At 41.5% G+C, this 14189-nt stretch overlaps 2 protein-coding genes across 2 annotated transcripts; one reads left to right on the top strand and one right to left on the bottom strand.

Annotated features, from left to right (window-relative positions):
• Positions 1-622: 622 nt before the first annotated feature.
• Positions 623-1432, bottom strand: LOC125763025 (28S ribosomal protein S24, mitochondrial). The gene is made up of 3 exons (XM_049425734.1): positions 1313-1432; positions 1077-1248; positions 623-1003 (listed from the first exon to the last, which is right to left on the bottom strand). Exons 1-3 carry the CDS (start codon positions 1331-1333, stop codon positions 714-716), a joined length of 483 nt encoding a protein of 160 aa, XP_049281691.1. The 5' UTR covers positions 1334-1432; the 3' UTR covers positions 623-713.
• Positions 1433-1647: 215 nt separating this feature from the next.
• LOC125763026 (unconventional myosin-Ib) lies at positions 1648-13190 on the top strand. The gene is made up of 19 exons (XM_049425736.1): positions 1648-2481; positions 2559-2674; positions 2739-3042; positions 3128-3694; positions 3760-3823; positions 3908-3921; positions 3998-4082; positions 4157-4251; positions 4325-4472; positions 4537-4877; positions 4961-5214; positions 5308-5634; positions 5707-6073; positions 6143-6229; positions 6308-6688; positions 6772-6924; positions 7240-7302; positions 7767-7894; positions 7971-13190. The coding sequence occupies exons 1-19, from the start codon at positions 2335-2337 to the stop codon at positions 8092-8094; spliced, it is 3765 nt and encodes a 1254-aa protein (XP_049281693.1). The 5' UTR covers positions 1648-2334; the 3' UTR covers positions 8095-13190.
• Positions 13191-14189: the final 999 nt, after the last annotated feature.

Genomic DNA, 14189 nt, shown 5'->3' with positions numbered 1-14189 from the left:
CAGCAAACAGTGCAATCCTATGTATAGATTATGCACACGTAACAGATGAACGAACAGGAACAATCGGCGAAAAGGAAAGGATCTTGCACTAAGTACACTTATTTCTCTTTTTTTCTGTCGCTCAGCAAAAGCAGAACATTTTTTACTGGTTGGAGTGTACATGTAATATGCTGCTAATATGGTAGGACTTTCCGATTTTTAGTAGGGTTTGAGTTCTCTAGCTCTCAAGAGGTTTTTTTTATATTTTCCTGTTCTCAAAAGTCAAAGCAACATCCCTCCCTAAATCATGATTTATGTTTTAACTCATTTTAAATAGATCACACATCTCATACGCACGTCCGTCCGTTGCAGAAGAATACGGACACAACAAAGGGCGACGAATACACTAATCGATTCGCAATGAACATTGCATTAAGATAAATTTACAGTGTTATTGCCGCTGATCATGAACATCTGGCAAAACACACAAGGACAAATGGCGGAGTAAAGATAAATAAATAAATAGAAGTGGATTAAAGTGGACGAACGATCCAAACGAAAACATAAACTCCCAGAGAAAATATGAAACGAAGAACGACAAAAGAAGAATAATAAATGAATAATTGAAAAAATACCTGCGGTGTTGATGTTCATTTTGCAAGGCTTTATATTGTTCTATGTACAAACTAGCTTCTTTCGCAAAGATACCGCTGGATTCGGAACGTCAAGGCAAACTAAATGTACTTAAAGATGACATCTTTTCTATCCTCTGTGGTCTGCAGTTCGAGCGTTACTGGACATTGCAACCAGTACGCGAGCAGCTCCTCACAGTATCCGATGAGAAAGTACATTTTTCTTGCAGGAATAGATCGGCTGATAATGGCCGCTATACGCACATGATTATGTTGCCGTTTGATGATCACTTCCGATAGTACCATACCGTGCCATGTACCTGCCATGAACCGGCGAATGAAATCGTCTTCCAGCATGGTTTGCGAAGGGCGCAGTTCACCCTCGAGATTTGCTGCAAGATGGTATACCATTAACGGATTAATAGTGATTGACCAAAAAACATTACTATTCCGATCGGGTCTTACACGTATTCCACGAGTTCCATGCTTTGCGATGCGCTATTTGGTGTGGCGGATTTGCCATTTCGTACGTAAGAGGACGGTCACCCTTTGGGGTAATCTTGTACCGGCCTGACTGTGATTTCGCTGCGATTGCGGTTGTATGTACGCATCGTCTGGTTAATACTAGTCTTGAAACCTGAAAGAAACGATTAGTAATAGTGAATTTAACACAATTACACCATAAAAATGTTGTTTCTTACCGAATTCATGCTGGACAGCATTGCTAAACGTTTTATGTGTGTGGTTTTTTCTCTCTTTCGATTCGGCGACAGTGAGTATGGTTTGTTATGACATTTCTGCTACACACCCAAGGTGTATAGAGGCGTGCTGCACTTCTTCAAATGCATTGAATTTTGTACAACAAAACATGAGCTAAATTATGTTTTTAGCAATAATTTTCTTTAAAATTTGTAAAATATCATATCAATACGTGCATCAGTTCAATATACAGCAATTGGTCATTATCATTTTCAAATTTTTGGCTCCTTCTCTTCGCAGTCGCCTTATCAAAGATCTAGTACTGCACGTTATCTGAAAAGTGTCAATATAGTGGGGAGGAAAATTTCGAATGCATAGAGAGAAGCAGAAGAAAAAAAAAAGCTGAACCGTGAGGGTTTTCCAACTTGCTCGTTTTCGTTCACCATTCTGCTGTTCCGTGCAGAATGTAAAATTGCCTTCGCCAAAGTTGCCAACTTACTGTTTAATGTGTATCCGTGTGTATTCTGTTATTGTTTACGGGTTTCCTGTGGTTTTTGCTAGTGAAATAATCAAACGAAAAGTGTGATGCTACCAATGAGAGCTGTAATATAGGATGTTTTTCTTAAAAGTGTGTGCTCGTGAATAACAAAAGACCAGTGCAAGAAGCGTAGGAAAATGTGACTATAAATGCGTCTTACTGAAGGAAGGATATCGTTCAAATCACTGCTAAACGTGTAAATTAAGATAGCAATACGATTTTCCCAAGGAAGCTGTGTGGGTCCTTCGGTTCAAAGGAAAAGGCATACACCTACCAGCAACGCCTATGACAGCTCGTGTTACGAAAAAAGGGGCATGGAAAATGAATTAATGTGCATCATGTAATCGGCGCCCTTGGTTTGCTGCGATGGATCCTTTGCCCGTGAAAGATAGAGACCGATGCATCGCTGGGTAATGATTAGTGGTCCGGTTTAGTGGGCTGGTCGATTTTTACCCCTGTCTCAATTTTGACGAGGAATTGCACCAAATGCGGAAAAGCGTTAAAACGGATACGGGGAAAATGCCCAACATGGAGCAGGAAATTGGCAGCTGGGATTCGGTGCTGCTGGAGAATCTCTCCGAGGAGAGCTTCATCAATAACCTTCACCAGCGATACAAACGGGATTTGATCTATGTAAGTGCCCCAGCCCACTATATATTGTGGGATGGATAGATCGTGCAAATTTAATCCTTTAATCCTTTAATTTGCAGACCTACATAGGAACGTTTCTGGTTGCCCTGAACCCATACAAACCACTGCAAATTTACAACCCGGATCAGGTTCGCAAGTACGCCACGAAAAGCCTTTTCCAGCTACCACCGCATATGTAAGTATAAAAATTATTCACTAGTTCCGACTAGCTTGGTGCCTAATCTATGGGTTTGAAACAGATTTGCACTGGCAAATTCGGCCCACCAATTTCTGCTGAATTACAACGAAGACCAATGCATCATAATGGCGGGCGAATGTGGCTCGGGCAAAACCGAATCCTCGCACATGATAGTACACTTTCTGACGCAACTTTCCGAGATGCGACGCAGCCGTGCGCCAATCTTTTCGCTACGCGGCTCCAACCCAAATTCGAGACAATCGACACCGAAACACTCTACAATCAGTCGCGTTGGGTCATCGTTCGAAAGTGCCGCACCATCCGGTGGCCGACTGGATAGCATAATGAAGTACAACTCATCGAGAGTATGTATCCGTGCTGCAAACGTCCAATAAGTGTGCAAAATGTTAAACGGTATTGACCGCGCTTTTCTTTTCCTTCGTTCCGCAGCAACAAAAATGCTCACACGAGAAAACGGTAGAGTTTGACCTGATTTCGCACCACAAAAGCACGGAAAATATTCCAGCGATGGCTAACTATGGCTTCATGCCCGTGGCCAGCATGCCAAAGTGTTTGAAGCACTCCAACCAATCCATTAGCCGATCGACGGAGGGTAACGAATTTCCAACCAAATCGACACTCAAATCGTCCAGCGTAAGCTCGTGTCCCAAGCACAACTGCACCAGTAGCCATGCTGACTTGAACCGAATGTGCGGTGCATCACCTTCCCCTTCGTTGCAAAAGCGCAGCAATCTGATGCGCTGCTGCCATCAGAACAGCAACAACAGTACCCGATCGATTCATAAATCGTCTTCATCGATCGCACTTACCCACGATCACGGCACGACATCACCGTCGACTTTCCATCGTCGGCAAATATTGAAATCCATCTCAAAGGAGGTGTACATCCGCGACCTGGAGTTGCAAAAGATGCGTGAACGGGTAGCACAAGCGGAAATTTTCCTAGAGGCCATGGGCAACGCGGTCACGGTGAAGAATGGCAATTCGAGCCGCTTCGTAAGTGCACACAGTATGGACGAGTGTAAAGAACAAAATGTTAGATGCGTTTTGTTTTGTTTTAGGGTAAATTCTTCGACATTGAGTTCGATTACAAAGGCGATCCGGTGGGAGGACATTTAACAATATGTAAGTACACTAGAACTTGTCCTCTGCAGCAGTCGGAGATTTAACTTTGTTTTTAAATTTCTATCATGCTTGCACTCGCAAAAGACATGTTGGAAAAGGTATCCTACAATTATAAATGTTATTCACGGTCCAGTTGTATTAATATTACGGTATTTTTTTTTTAATTTTGTACAGTCCCGTGTCACTACACACGCTTCTGGAGAACGGAACTTCCACATTTTCTACCAATTGCTTTCCGGTGCCGACATTCAACTGCTCAGTAAGTACCAACAGTACAACAAAAGGAAATAGGAAAGTAAAGAAATAAAAACAACTTCTATGTTTCTCTTACAGAATCACTTAAACTGCAACGGAACATCGATAAGTATGAATTGTTAAAAAACAGTTTCGCCAATGAGGATGACAGAACGAACTTTACCTTCACTAAGGTAAGTAAAAGTAATTCCAAACGTACCAGAGCAGCTATTTAATTGTGTCTTTGTTCCTGCTACATTTTCAAAGCGTTCACTTGAAATATTGGGTTTCGGACAGGATGAGATATTTTCGATATTCACCATTTTGGCCGTAGTTCTTAAGCTCGGCAATCTAACATTCATTCCAACCACCAACATCGACGGCAGCGAAGGTTGTGAAATCTCCAACGAGTATGGTAAGTGATCGGTCTTTAGTTTGCTGTATCTTCCGTTTAAATAATGTGTTCTTACTGCTTTCAGAATTGGACGAGATTGCACAATTGCTGCAGTTGGATAATCAAATGCTTTTCAATTGCTTAACTCGGCTGGGTGATAACTGGGCACAGCTAGAACCGGACGGCACCGAAATCGATGCTAGCTATGCATCTCGTCTCAAGTTCACACTGTGCCGCACGCTGTATGGACGGCTTTTCACATGGATCGTGACACGGGTGAACGATGCACTGAAACTCAAAACGGGTGGTACGGTCGGCAGTCGAGGGAAAACTATCGGTTTGTTAGATTTTTACGGTTTCGAAGCGCTTGAGAAGAACACTTTCGATCAGTTCGCTATCAACTATTGCAACGAACGGCTGCAACAGGTTCGCTATCTGTTAAAAAAAAACCGTCCCTTCAGTTAAGACGATCATAACGCGATTTTTTTACCATTTTACCCTTGTTTCAGCATTTTATCAAGAGTGTATTGAAGCACCAACAGGATTTGTACGTCAATGAAGGGTTAGATTGGATACGGATCGATTACTTTGACAATGCACCGATCTGTGAGCTGATCGATAAGCCTTGTTTCGGTATTCTTCACCTTCTCGATGAGCCACAGGTCGTTAATGATGGGCTTTTGCTCACACGTCTACATCAGTGCTGTGCCGGTCACACCAATTTTCTCGCACGCGATGCATCACTGCCTTCTAATTGTTTCCAGTAAGTGGGCCTGGAAAGGATACGGGGAAGTATCCTTCCAACACAAACGTTTATGTGCGTAAAACTTATGCTTTGTTCGGTTCTCTTCTTTAGGGTACGCCATTTTGAAGGTCCTGTCGTCTACACAACGAACGGGTTCACCGAGAAAAACCTTGACCTGTTGCCGAGGCACATCAGTAGCTGTCTGTTTCAAAGCGATCTGCTAATCGCATCCTGTCTCTTCCCGGAGGGTAACCCGAAGCGTCACTCGAATCGCAAACCATCGAGCTTAAGCAACAACCTACGAACCTCGCTTCAAACGCTGCTAAAGTTGCTTGAACAGCGTTCGAATCATTACATTTTTTGCATCAAACCTAACGAGCTGAAACAAGCGAAAATGTTTGAGCTGGGACTAGTGCAGCATCAAGTTCGCTATCTTTGGTGAGTGATGGCAAAATGACGATGCAAAAAATTCGTCCCCAAACTGAACTTCTCCTTTTGTTATATTTACAGTCTAATGCCGCTGATAAATCTGTGGCGCAACGGACATTGCTTCAATATGGTGCACGCACGGTTTCTGGCACGCTACAAGCTACTGTGTCAGTACACTTGGCCCCACTTTACTGGGACAATCGTGGACGGCGTGGCATTGATCATACGCAGTGTACCGCTACCTGGTGCTGAGTTTACCATTGGGCGCAAGAAGGTTTTCATTCGCAGTCCGCGTACCGTGTACGAGCTGGACGAATTTCGCAAGGTACGGCTCAACGAGTTAGCAGTGCTGATACAGAAAACGTACCGATGCTACACAAAGCGAAAACGGTTCGTGACACTTCGTCACAGTCAACTGATAATTGCAACTTACTGGCGTACCTGGAGGGTTAGTAGAGCAATTTGTTAGAATAAGGCACGTCAATAATTACCGTTCCTTCTTGCATATGTTTTATAGGAACGAGAGAAGATACGCCTCGTAGAGTTCCGAAAGCAGGCATTGTGGGCTGTACAAGTGATTGGAAGATTTTTTGTCCTACTTAAGGTAAGTGGTTAAGTTTTCCAATGCTTTTCGAAGTGCGAGTATCGTAATGTTAATATTTTTATTTTAATTTGCTCACAGACACGCGAATTCCTGCTGACACTGTTACTACGCCTGCCACACGACAATATGAGTCCAATCTGTCACGAGTGGCCATCAGCTCCAACCTTCCTAACGGAGACATCCCAGTTACTGCGAACCATCTTTCACCGTTGGCGATGCTACAAGTACCGCAAATCGTTCGATCAACCCGCCCGAAATCGTATGCGTGAAAAGGTGACCGCAAGTATCATATTCAAGGATCGCAAAGTGTCCTATCCACGTAGCGTAGCGCATCCCTTTCACGGCGATTACATTCGACTGCGACAGAACATTCAGTGGAAACGGGTGAGCTGTGAGCATAACGATCAGTATGTTGTTTTTGCGGACATCATCAATAAGATTGCACGCACCAGTGGCAAGGTATGTGTGTGTAGGGTGGAAGATTAAAAAGAAAACAAATTAAGTTTCTAAATGTTTTTTTTCTCTAATTCTATTTCACACAGTTCATTCCAATATTGTTGGTCATCTCAACGAACTCAATGTTACTGCTGGATCAGAAAACGATGCAAATTAAGTACCGAATTCCGGCATCGGAAATATACCGTATGTCGCTTAGCCCGTACTTTGACGATATTGCCGTTATACACATTCGCGCAGTAAGTTTCATAATCGTACCGCAAAACAGTTTGCTTACTATTTGCCAGGGTTCAAACCCGAACGCTTAATTATAGCACATTTCCCACAACAAAAATTTGAAAAAAAAAACGAAACACCCAAAATGCACCATTTGATCGGTTTGATTGTTGGTTGTGATTTGTGATTTTTAAGCAACGCAATTCGAGAGTGTAGCTCTCGTACTCTGATGTTCATGTAAATGTTTCCATTTTTATTTGGCGCCCTTCCACATTCATGATTATCGTTATCACTTTTCTTTCCTTGCACCAAACCATATCGCTCTCCTCTTCCCGTAGGATAACTATTGCTCGTCGAACATGTCCGATCGATCGGAATCACCCACCGGATGTTTGTTTCAGGTAAGTCAGCTGGCAATACTGCTCCCTGTGTTAGGATAGTTGCTGCCTGTAGTGCCCTAAACATTCGTATCGCGTTTAGGTTGTTTCGTTAGCACACTAGTTAATGTGCTTCAGCAGCAGACTCATTTGTGTGTGTTGTGTTATTCAGTCTGGCAAATTTGCTTTGTTGTGTGCAAAATGAAACCTTGCTAGAATGGTAGTGTTTGTCGTAGAAAAGCGATAAACTGTTGTCCTTGTGTGTGTGTGTGTTCACACAACACCCGCTCTTAACGGAAGATCAGATCATAAGTATGCTTTCCAAAGTTTTAGTCTGTTAATCATTTCTTTTTGCCTTAGAAAGCGAACATTACAGTACATGTGCTAGAGAAATGGAGAGTGCAATAAAACAATAGAATAATGTACAGTGATTAAATTATTACACACAATATTAGCGAATTAAACAACTGTCTCTTCTTATTGTGCAGTCGGAAATAGGCAAAAAGAAGGGCGACTTTGTGTTTCAAACTGCACATTCAATTGAGATAGTCACGAAACTCTTCCTGGTGATCCAGAATGCCACTGCCAAATCACCGGAAGTGACCATCAGTACCGAGTAAGTATTTTTGTCTGCGTTTTTGTAGATGATCCTCAATTGCTTATCATTTTTTTTGTGTGGTCTATCATTTTAGTTTCGAGGCCAATTTCGGTGGACAGACGGTCATATTCACCTTCAAGTGTGGTGGCCTGGTAGACAATCCGTACAATCAGACACGCGTAACGCGCAAAGGCAATCGGATGGAGGTGATCGTGTAACAAAACGCCTCCCCACCGGCACAGACGGCACTAATGGATTGTCGTGCCCGGCGACGTTCACTGCTGGTGGTCGACAGCTACACCGATGACGACGGTATGGAGTTTGGGGTCCGGGGTCTCGAGTTTGCTTAGAAGCTGTTTTTCGATACAGATACAAACAAAACATCGCTACCGTTTTGAAGCACAAGGACGCGCCAACGATGTAATGGCGTGCAACGGAATTAATCATCAATTAGCCAAAAATAAGAGACAACGGTTGTACTGATCCTGTCGATTGGTTAACCTTTGGGGCAATTTAAGCAAGCAATTCTTTACCTAGTAGCACATTTAAATCTAGATCTAAAACTATCGACAAAACTATTAGAAATTCCTAACGAGCGGCAAAGTAAGTCTTATCCCTTTTCCCCATCCTGGTGCGCGCTTCATTAAACACAGTTCGAACGCTCCTTCCCTGCAGTACGACCCTAATATAGCAATGTTTTTGAGGCGCAATTATGCGTGCATATATCGAGAATTATCGCAAGAGAATTGTATTTTGTTACACACAAGTTAAGGGTAGTTTTCCTTATAAATGTATTTCCTCTGTACTGTGTATCGATGGGCCACGGATAAGACAAGCTGGACTAAAGGATATGAAGACTTGTGTGCGCGCGCGTGTGTGTGTGCGTGTTTTATATAAACTTTCTGAGTCAGAGGGCAACTGTATGAATGTAGCGCAAATCGGAGATAGTGTTTTTTAGTTCGTTGATCGAATTTACAAAACAATTCACCTACACTGGCTGGACTGCACGATGGTTGTCCATTCGGTGTCACCGTCGGAACGGTTGCGCATCAAGCAACGTGTTACAAATAACCAGTCGAGAGGACGATAGTTGATGTTAGTTGAAGTTTCCACGTAAGATTTTACCATGGATGCATATAGTGTAATGTGTTTTACCCTAGTAGGTACCAGTGAGTGCAAATTTCCTTAGCTGTCGCTGCATGAGAGCAACAATATACTAGTCGGATGATGGGTTGTTTGCGATGGTAACAACATAAACCGAGTTTAGCATGTTTAGAACAATCGAATCATTAGATGTGTGCGCGTATCGGAACATACGGTTCAATTGTTTGCACCGTTGCACAGTTGGAAGGATTTTTGTTTCGTTTCCCGAACCGAACTATTCAAAAGTACGTAATTAGTCCTTGATGCAATGTGTATGCGCTGGGTGAACATTTGACCCGTTTGCTTCGAAACAAACGCAACCACCGTAAAACTATAGCAATGAATGGAAAACGTTTGTCAAATTAACACTCCAAACAACAGCAACAACAACAAAAAAAAACGCTCACACACACAAGAAACAGTAGATAGTTGATTTGTTAATGTAACCTGAAACAAACACACTATGGCCCCGTGGTGGTCGCTCTCGTCGTCGTCGTTGTCGTCGTCGTAATCGTGATATGTTAGCAATTCCTACGTTTTTTAAACCATACGGGACCCATAAGCTAGGTTTTATACGCACAGCAGCAGCAGCAGCAGCAGCAATCCGCAAATGAGCAGCGGGGGATCTATTTTGATAATAGTTTTCCCGCGTCTAGAGCCTTACCTGTTGAATTAATTAGTCGTAATCGAAGTCACATTTTGTGTGTGTGTGTGTGTTTCCGATATGTATTTATTGTGCGGAAGTTCTATATTTATATACCTTGTTCTGTGTTCTCTTTTTTATCCAAACATTTAACCTTCGTTTTTGTTATCGATAGCGTCTAGATGGTGTACAACAAACTAATACGGTGTTAGTAAGAAATGTGGCCCTGCAAACCATAGCTGATATACATCCTTTCCCCCTAATATATTGTTTCATAGGCCAAAAACAAACAAAAAATAAGCGCACCGTCGTCTTGTTAAAAATGGCGCCTCCGGTTGCGTCGTCCTTACAATGCTAATGTCCTCCTCTATGGGTTGTGCGATATGATATGATATGAAAGGGATTGCATTCGTAGCAAATACCGTGTCAATACATAAAGAAACAATCACGCTTGGACGTTTTTATTCTAAACGCTAAAAAAAAACATTTAACCAAGGCATTAAAAAAACAACAAACGTACCTTTCCACCCGGGCCCGGTTCATGATCGAACAGGCAACATTGGTGGAATATTTTATAATGCGAAAAGCATAGATGAACATTTAATCTACGGAAGAAGAGCAAAACAAAATGCATAAACTTCTCATTGCGTTAGCTAAACACTTGTCGCTCTGTAAGCACTTGACCTGTAACATGTTTCTAGTCTTAAACCATTGTTTGTACTTTTTATTGTTCTCTCCTCCGCTCTTCCGCTCGATAGACCGACCCGTCATCCGTGTCTCGTCGGTAAAGAAACGGTGGTCGGTTTGGATGGATTAAAAGCTTTTTATATGAAAAACAATCTTTAAAATGATAGCCCGTTTAGAACAATTGTGCGCAGTGCGCTGGTAGAAGATATGTGCCGTTACAAACACATTGTCTAAGCGAATCATAGCCCGAAATGGTAAATCTAGCACCACGTGTGCAGTGTAATAATAGATGGTGTGAGTACGGTTTAGGTTTTTTTTAAATGTACCACACTAAACAAAAAGTGCGGTAAAGTGTGTTGCTAACGCGCACTATCACGATCGCTAAACATAACCTAACTACAATTAATAATTATCATTAGGAAAACAAAAAAAATATCTCCCATTATAGCCAACTTGAATTAAATCTAAAACGAAAACCCAAAACACTGAAGTTATGAAACTACTTATACAGACATTCAAATATTCGAATATACTAACAAACATACCACTAAGTAGAAGAAAGTACATTCATACATAATGTTAGTGCCAAAAATTTAATTGAAAGCAAGTAGCCAATTCACCATAAACCTTAACTATTGAATGATTACGTCGATGCCAAAAAACGGTGGAAAACCCGGGTTGGGGTGGAGGAAAGAAACCCCCCCCCCCCCTGTCCCGCTCCGTCAAATCCCTTTCCGAAGCGAAGGTAACGTTGTGACGTTCGAAATGGAACACGTTACCCGGTAATAACCGCACGTGCCAGGTGCCCAGTCAGAACCATTGCATTGTGAAATCGCTGCACTATATGAAGGAGGAGAATTTGGATGAAACAAATCAATGACGCTTACTAATACTTATAAATATATACATACATATAGATATATACATACATAAATGGAATAGAAATACTTATGAACTATATTGTAACAGATGATTAAAACGTAAACAAAATGATATTATAATATAACAGTAGCAAAGGAAGAAGAAGAAAGTACACTACAACCTTAGCAAAAATACGGGAAGATAAAGACACAGTTGTTAAACGGAAACAGTTTCATCAATGTCCGTCGCCTGCGGAAACTTCAATAACGCCAGGGCAGGTCGAGACATTTCTTCGTCGCATAAATCACACGGAATAAGCCTGTGGAAGTGAAGAGAGTCGAACATTTTCTAAACATATTTTTTCCAAACGAGAGATATTGATCAGTCGCACCTTTTGTGTCAAACTGTGTTTTAAAATGATAACAACCGGCCGGGAAAAAGGATTATGTTACGGTTTTGCAATACGTAACGGTTTAGATTATCTGTATGGCAGTGCATCTACTACAATTCTGAAGATCTAAAAGATTTTTTTTATATTGCATATAGTTTAATTTTTTCTAAGCAATTAACATTTCGGCTTTGTTCGAAAATCGTTTATTGCATTACTACGTTATTTGTAGGTAAGAGCTGGTGGCAAGCATTTGGAAAGTTAATAGTTTAGTTTCTTTTAGAAATAAAACCGTACAGTAACACTATTTAGATGAAGGTAGAATGAAACAGTGTAACAGACCAGATTAAACAAAAAAAACACACAAGATCGAGTTGATGAAATGGTGGAAATGCAAAATACAAACGCATGTCAAAGCACAAACAGTGCCACCCTGCAAAAGGATTGCAAAAAGGAACAAGAACAACACAAAAAAAGGAATTATACGGGAGATAGAGTTAACATTAGAGATTTTATGAAAATTTTCTTCGACGGAGGAAACATGTAGTAACTGAACAAAAACACATGTATGTGGTGAACAATGGAATGGGAAAACGGAACCGAGCGAAATGACACTAGCGACTAACACAGAAAACGTAAACTAATCGCAAATGAGTAGTAACACTTATCAGCACACAGTTGTGGGAAAGCATGGATAACAACTAGATGATGTAGTATAAATCCCCTCCCCCGAATAGTCATTTTTCCATCAATTTCTTCCAAACTTCTTCCTAGAGCGCGGTAAAGATGATGGACATCAGCCAAACCAGTAAGTTCCAATAAATGGCTTCGGTGCATATTCTTGCATTGTGACTAAATTCAAATTGAACCGGGTCCATCTCAGTCTACTTCACGCTATCATGGGGATACGTGTTGAAACTAGATGCCAAACTTTGATTTTTCCTTTTTGAAAAACAAAAAAATGGAAAAAGTACGCATCGTGGAATATCGTTGGGATGTCTCTTTTAATTTCTGTGCCAAATGCAACTTATCGAACTCGTTTTTGTATGCGTGTGTGCGATGTTTTTAAGACCCAACGAAACTTAACCACGTACCCCGAATGCCTACCGATACATCCAGCTATCGGAAATGGATGTTTTTTGGTAAAGTAAGTAAATTAACAAAGCTCCAGACGAACTCAACTCACACTGAGAAAGTCGGCAGCGGCATAAAAAAATATGTATGAAAATCAGCATATGTTGTGGGAGCGAAAAAACACTCCGACGGAGAGCTAGTTACGAGCATCAGTTACCGAATATATAGTTGCGAATATAATTACAATTACTGTCTCACTCCATTGTTAGAGCAATATTTTTAATTATACATACATATCTCATCATTAACGAAGCAAAGTGCAAGAAGGTGCGGTAAAGATGATATTGCGCGGAAGATAATTAAAAATGCGTTAGCAAAACTCGATTAAAATCATTTTTAAAACTGCAGCAATTGAGATGCATGGTGATCGCAAAGAGAATGTGTAACACAACTGCAACACAAACAACAACAACAACAAACATGGAACAAAATACAAAATCATTTAGTATCTTACCTAAGCAGTGGTGTCGTACCAATTTTGAAACAGTGTTCTGAAAGAAACAAAGGGGACAAGCTTATGGTAATTTTTCCAAATATGATGATATTACTAATTCAATTACCTTGAACATTGCATTGCACCAAATGTTGGGCAGTCATCATACGATCGCGTTCTTGTTGATGAGTGAAAAGAACTGAACGAACCAAATTTTGCAGATATTAGGTACGTCAAGCGCTCTGCTCTCCGAAGTCAGCAGATTAGCAATATATTCTTCTTTTTTGCCTGCTCAGACTTAAGCCGATAGTGCTAATATTGCCAATCCATTTCCAGGAAATTCGGTCCAAGCCTCCTTCATTCCTGACGGTATCCAATCTCCGACAGCCTTTACCACCGTAGGGATGGTTGTTCCAGTTAAGCTCATTAATTCCCGGTCCTCCATCAGCAATGTCCAAGACTCGTGGCCGTAGAGACCGACCAAACGTATCGCGGTGCAATGTGATTTTACTGTGATAGCGTTGATGCGTTCGCCAGCAGTTCAGAGAACTTCTGCAGCAGGCTAAGACCACGATGCGGTTGTGGCACACGATAAGTAGGTAGTAAATACTCCTGATTTCACGTAACAATGAGCCTCTGGATTTCACTGCTTGGGTTGTTGCCCGAAGTTACGATCGTATCGAGATATCAAAAGTCCTCAACTACCTCGAACTCGTCACCGTTAACAGATACGCTGCTCCCCAGACTAATCCTATTATGCCAGGTGCCTCTAGCAAGCACCGTTGCATTGATCCTCAATTGAATCCTTGCGGCTTCGCGTTTTAGTCTGGTTTATTTTAAGCATGCTGCCGCAGATATAAATCTGATTATGTTTCTAGCATTTGAGAGCTACCTGGGGTACGAAATAAAAATCTAATTTCAATCATTGAAGTCGCCATCACTTGAAGCAAAATGGTCCACAAGTGCCTCCTTGCCACTTTATTGCCAATAGTCGTTGATCGTAGGATTGGAGATTTTCAACTGT

Source organism: Anopheles funestus, chromosome 2RL, assembly GCF_943734845.2.
Source record: "Anopheles funestus chromosome 2RL, idAnoFuneDA-416_04, whole genome shotgun sequence".
Lineage (NCBI taxonomy): Eukaryota > Metazoa > Arthropoda > Insecta > Diptera > Culicidae > Anopheles > Anopheles funestus.
This window is presented reverse-complemented; position numbering and strand designations above follow the sequence as displayed.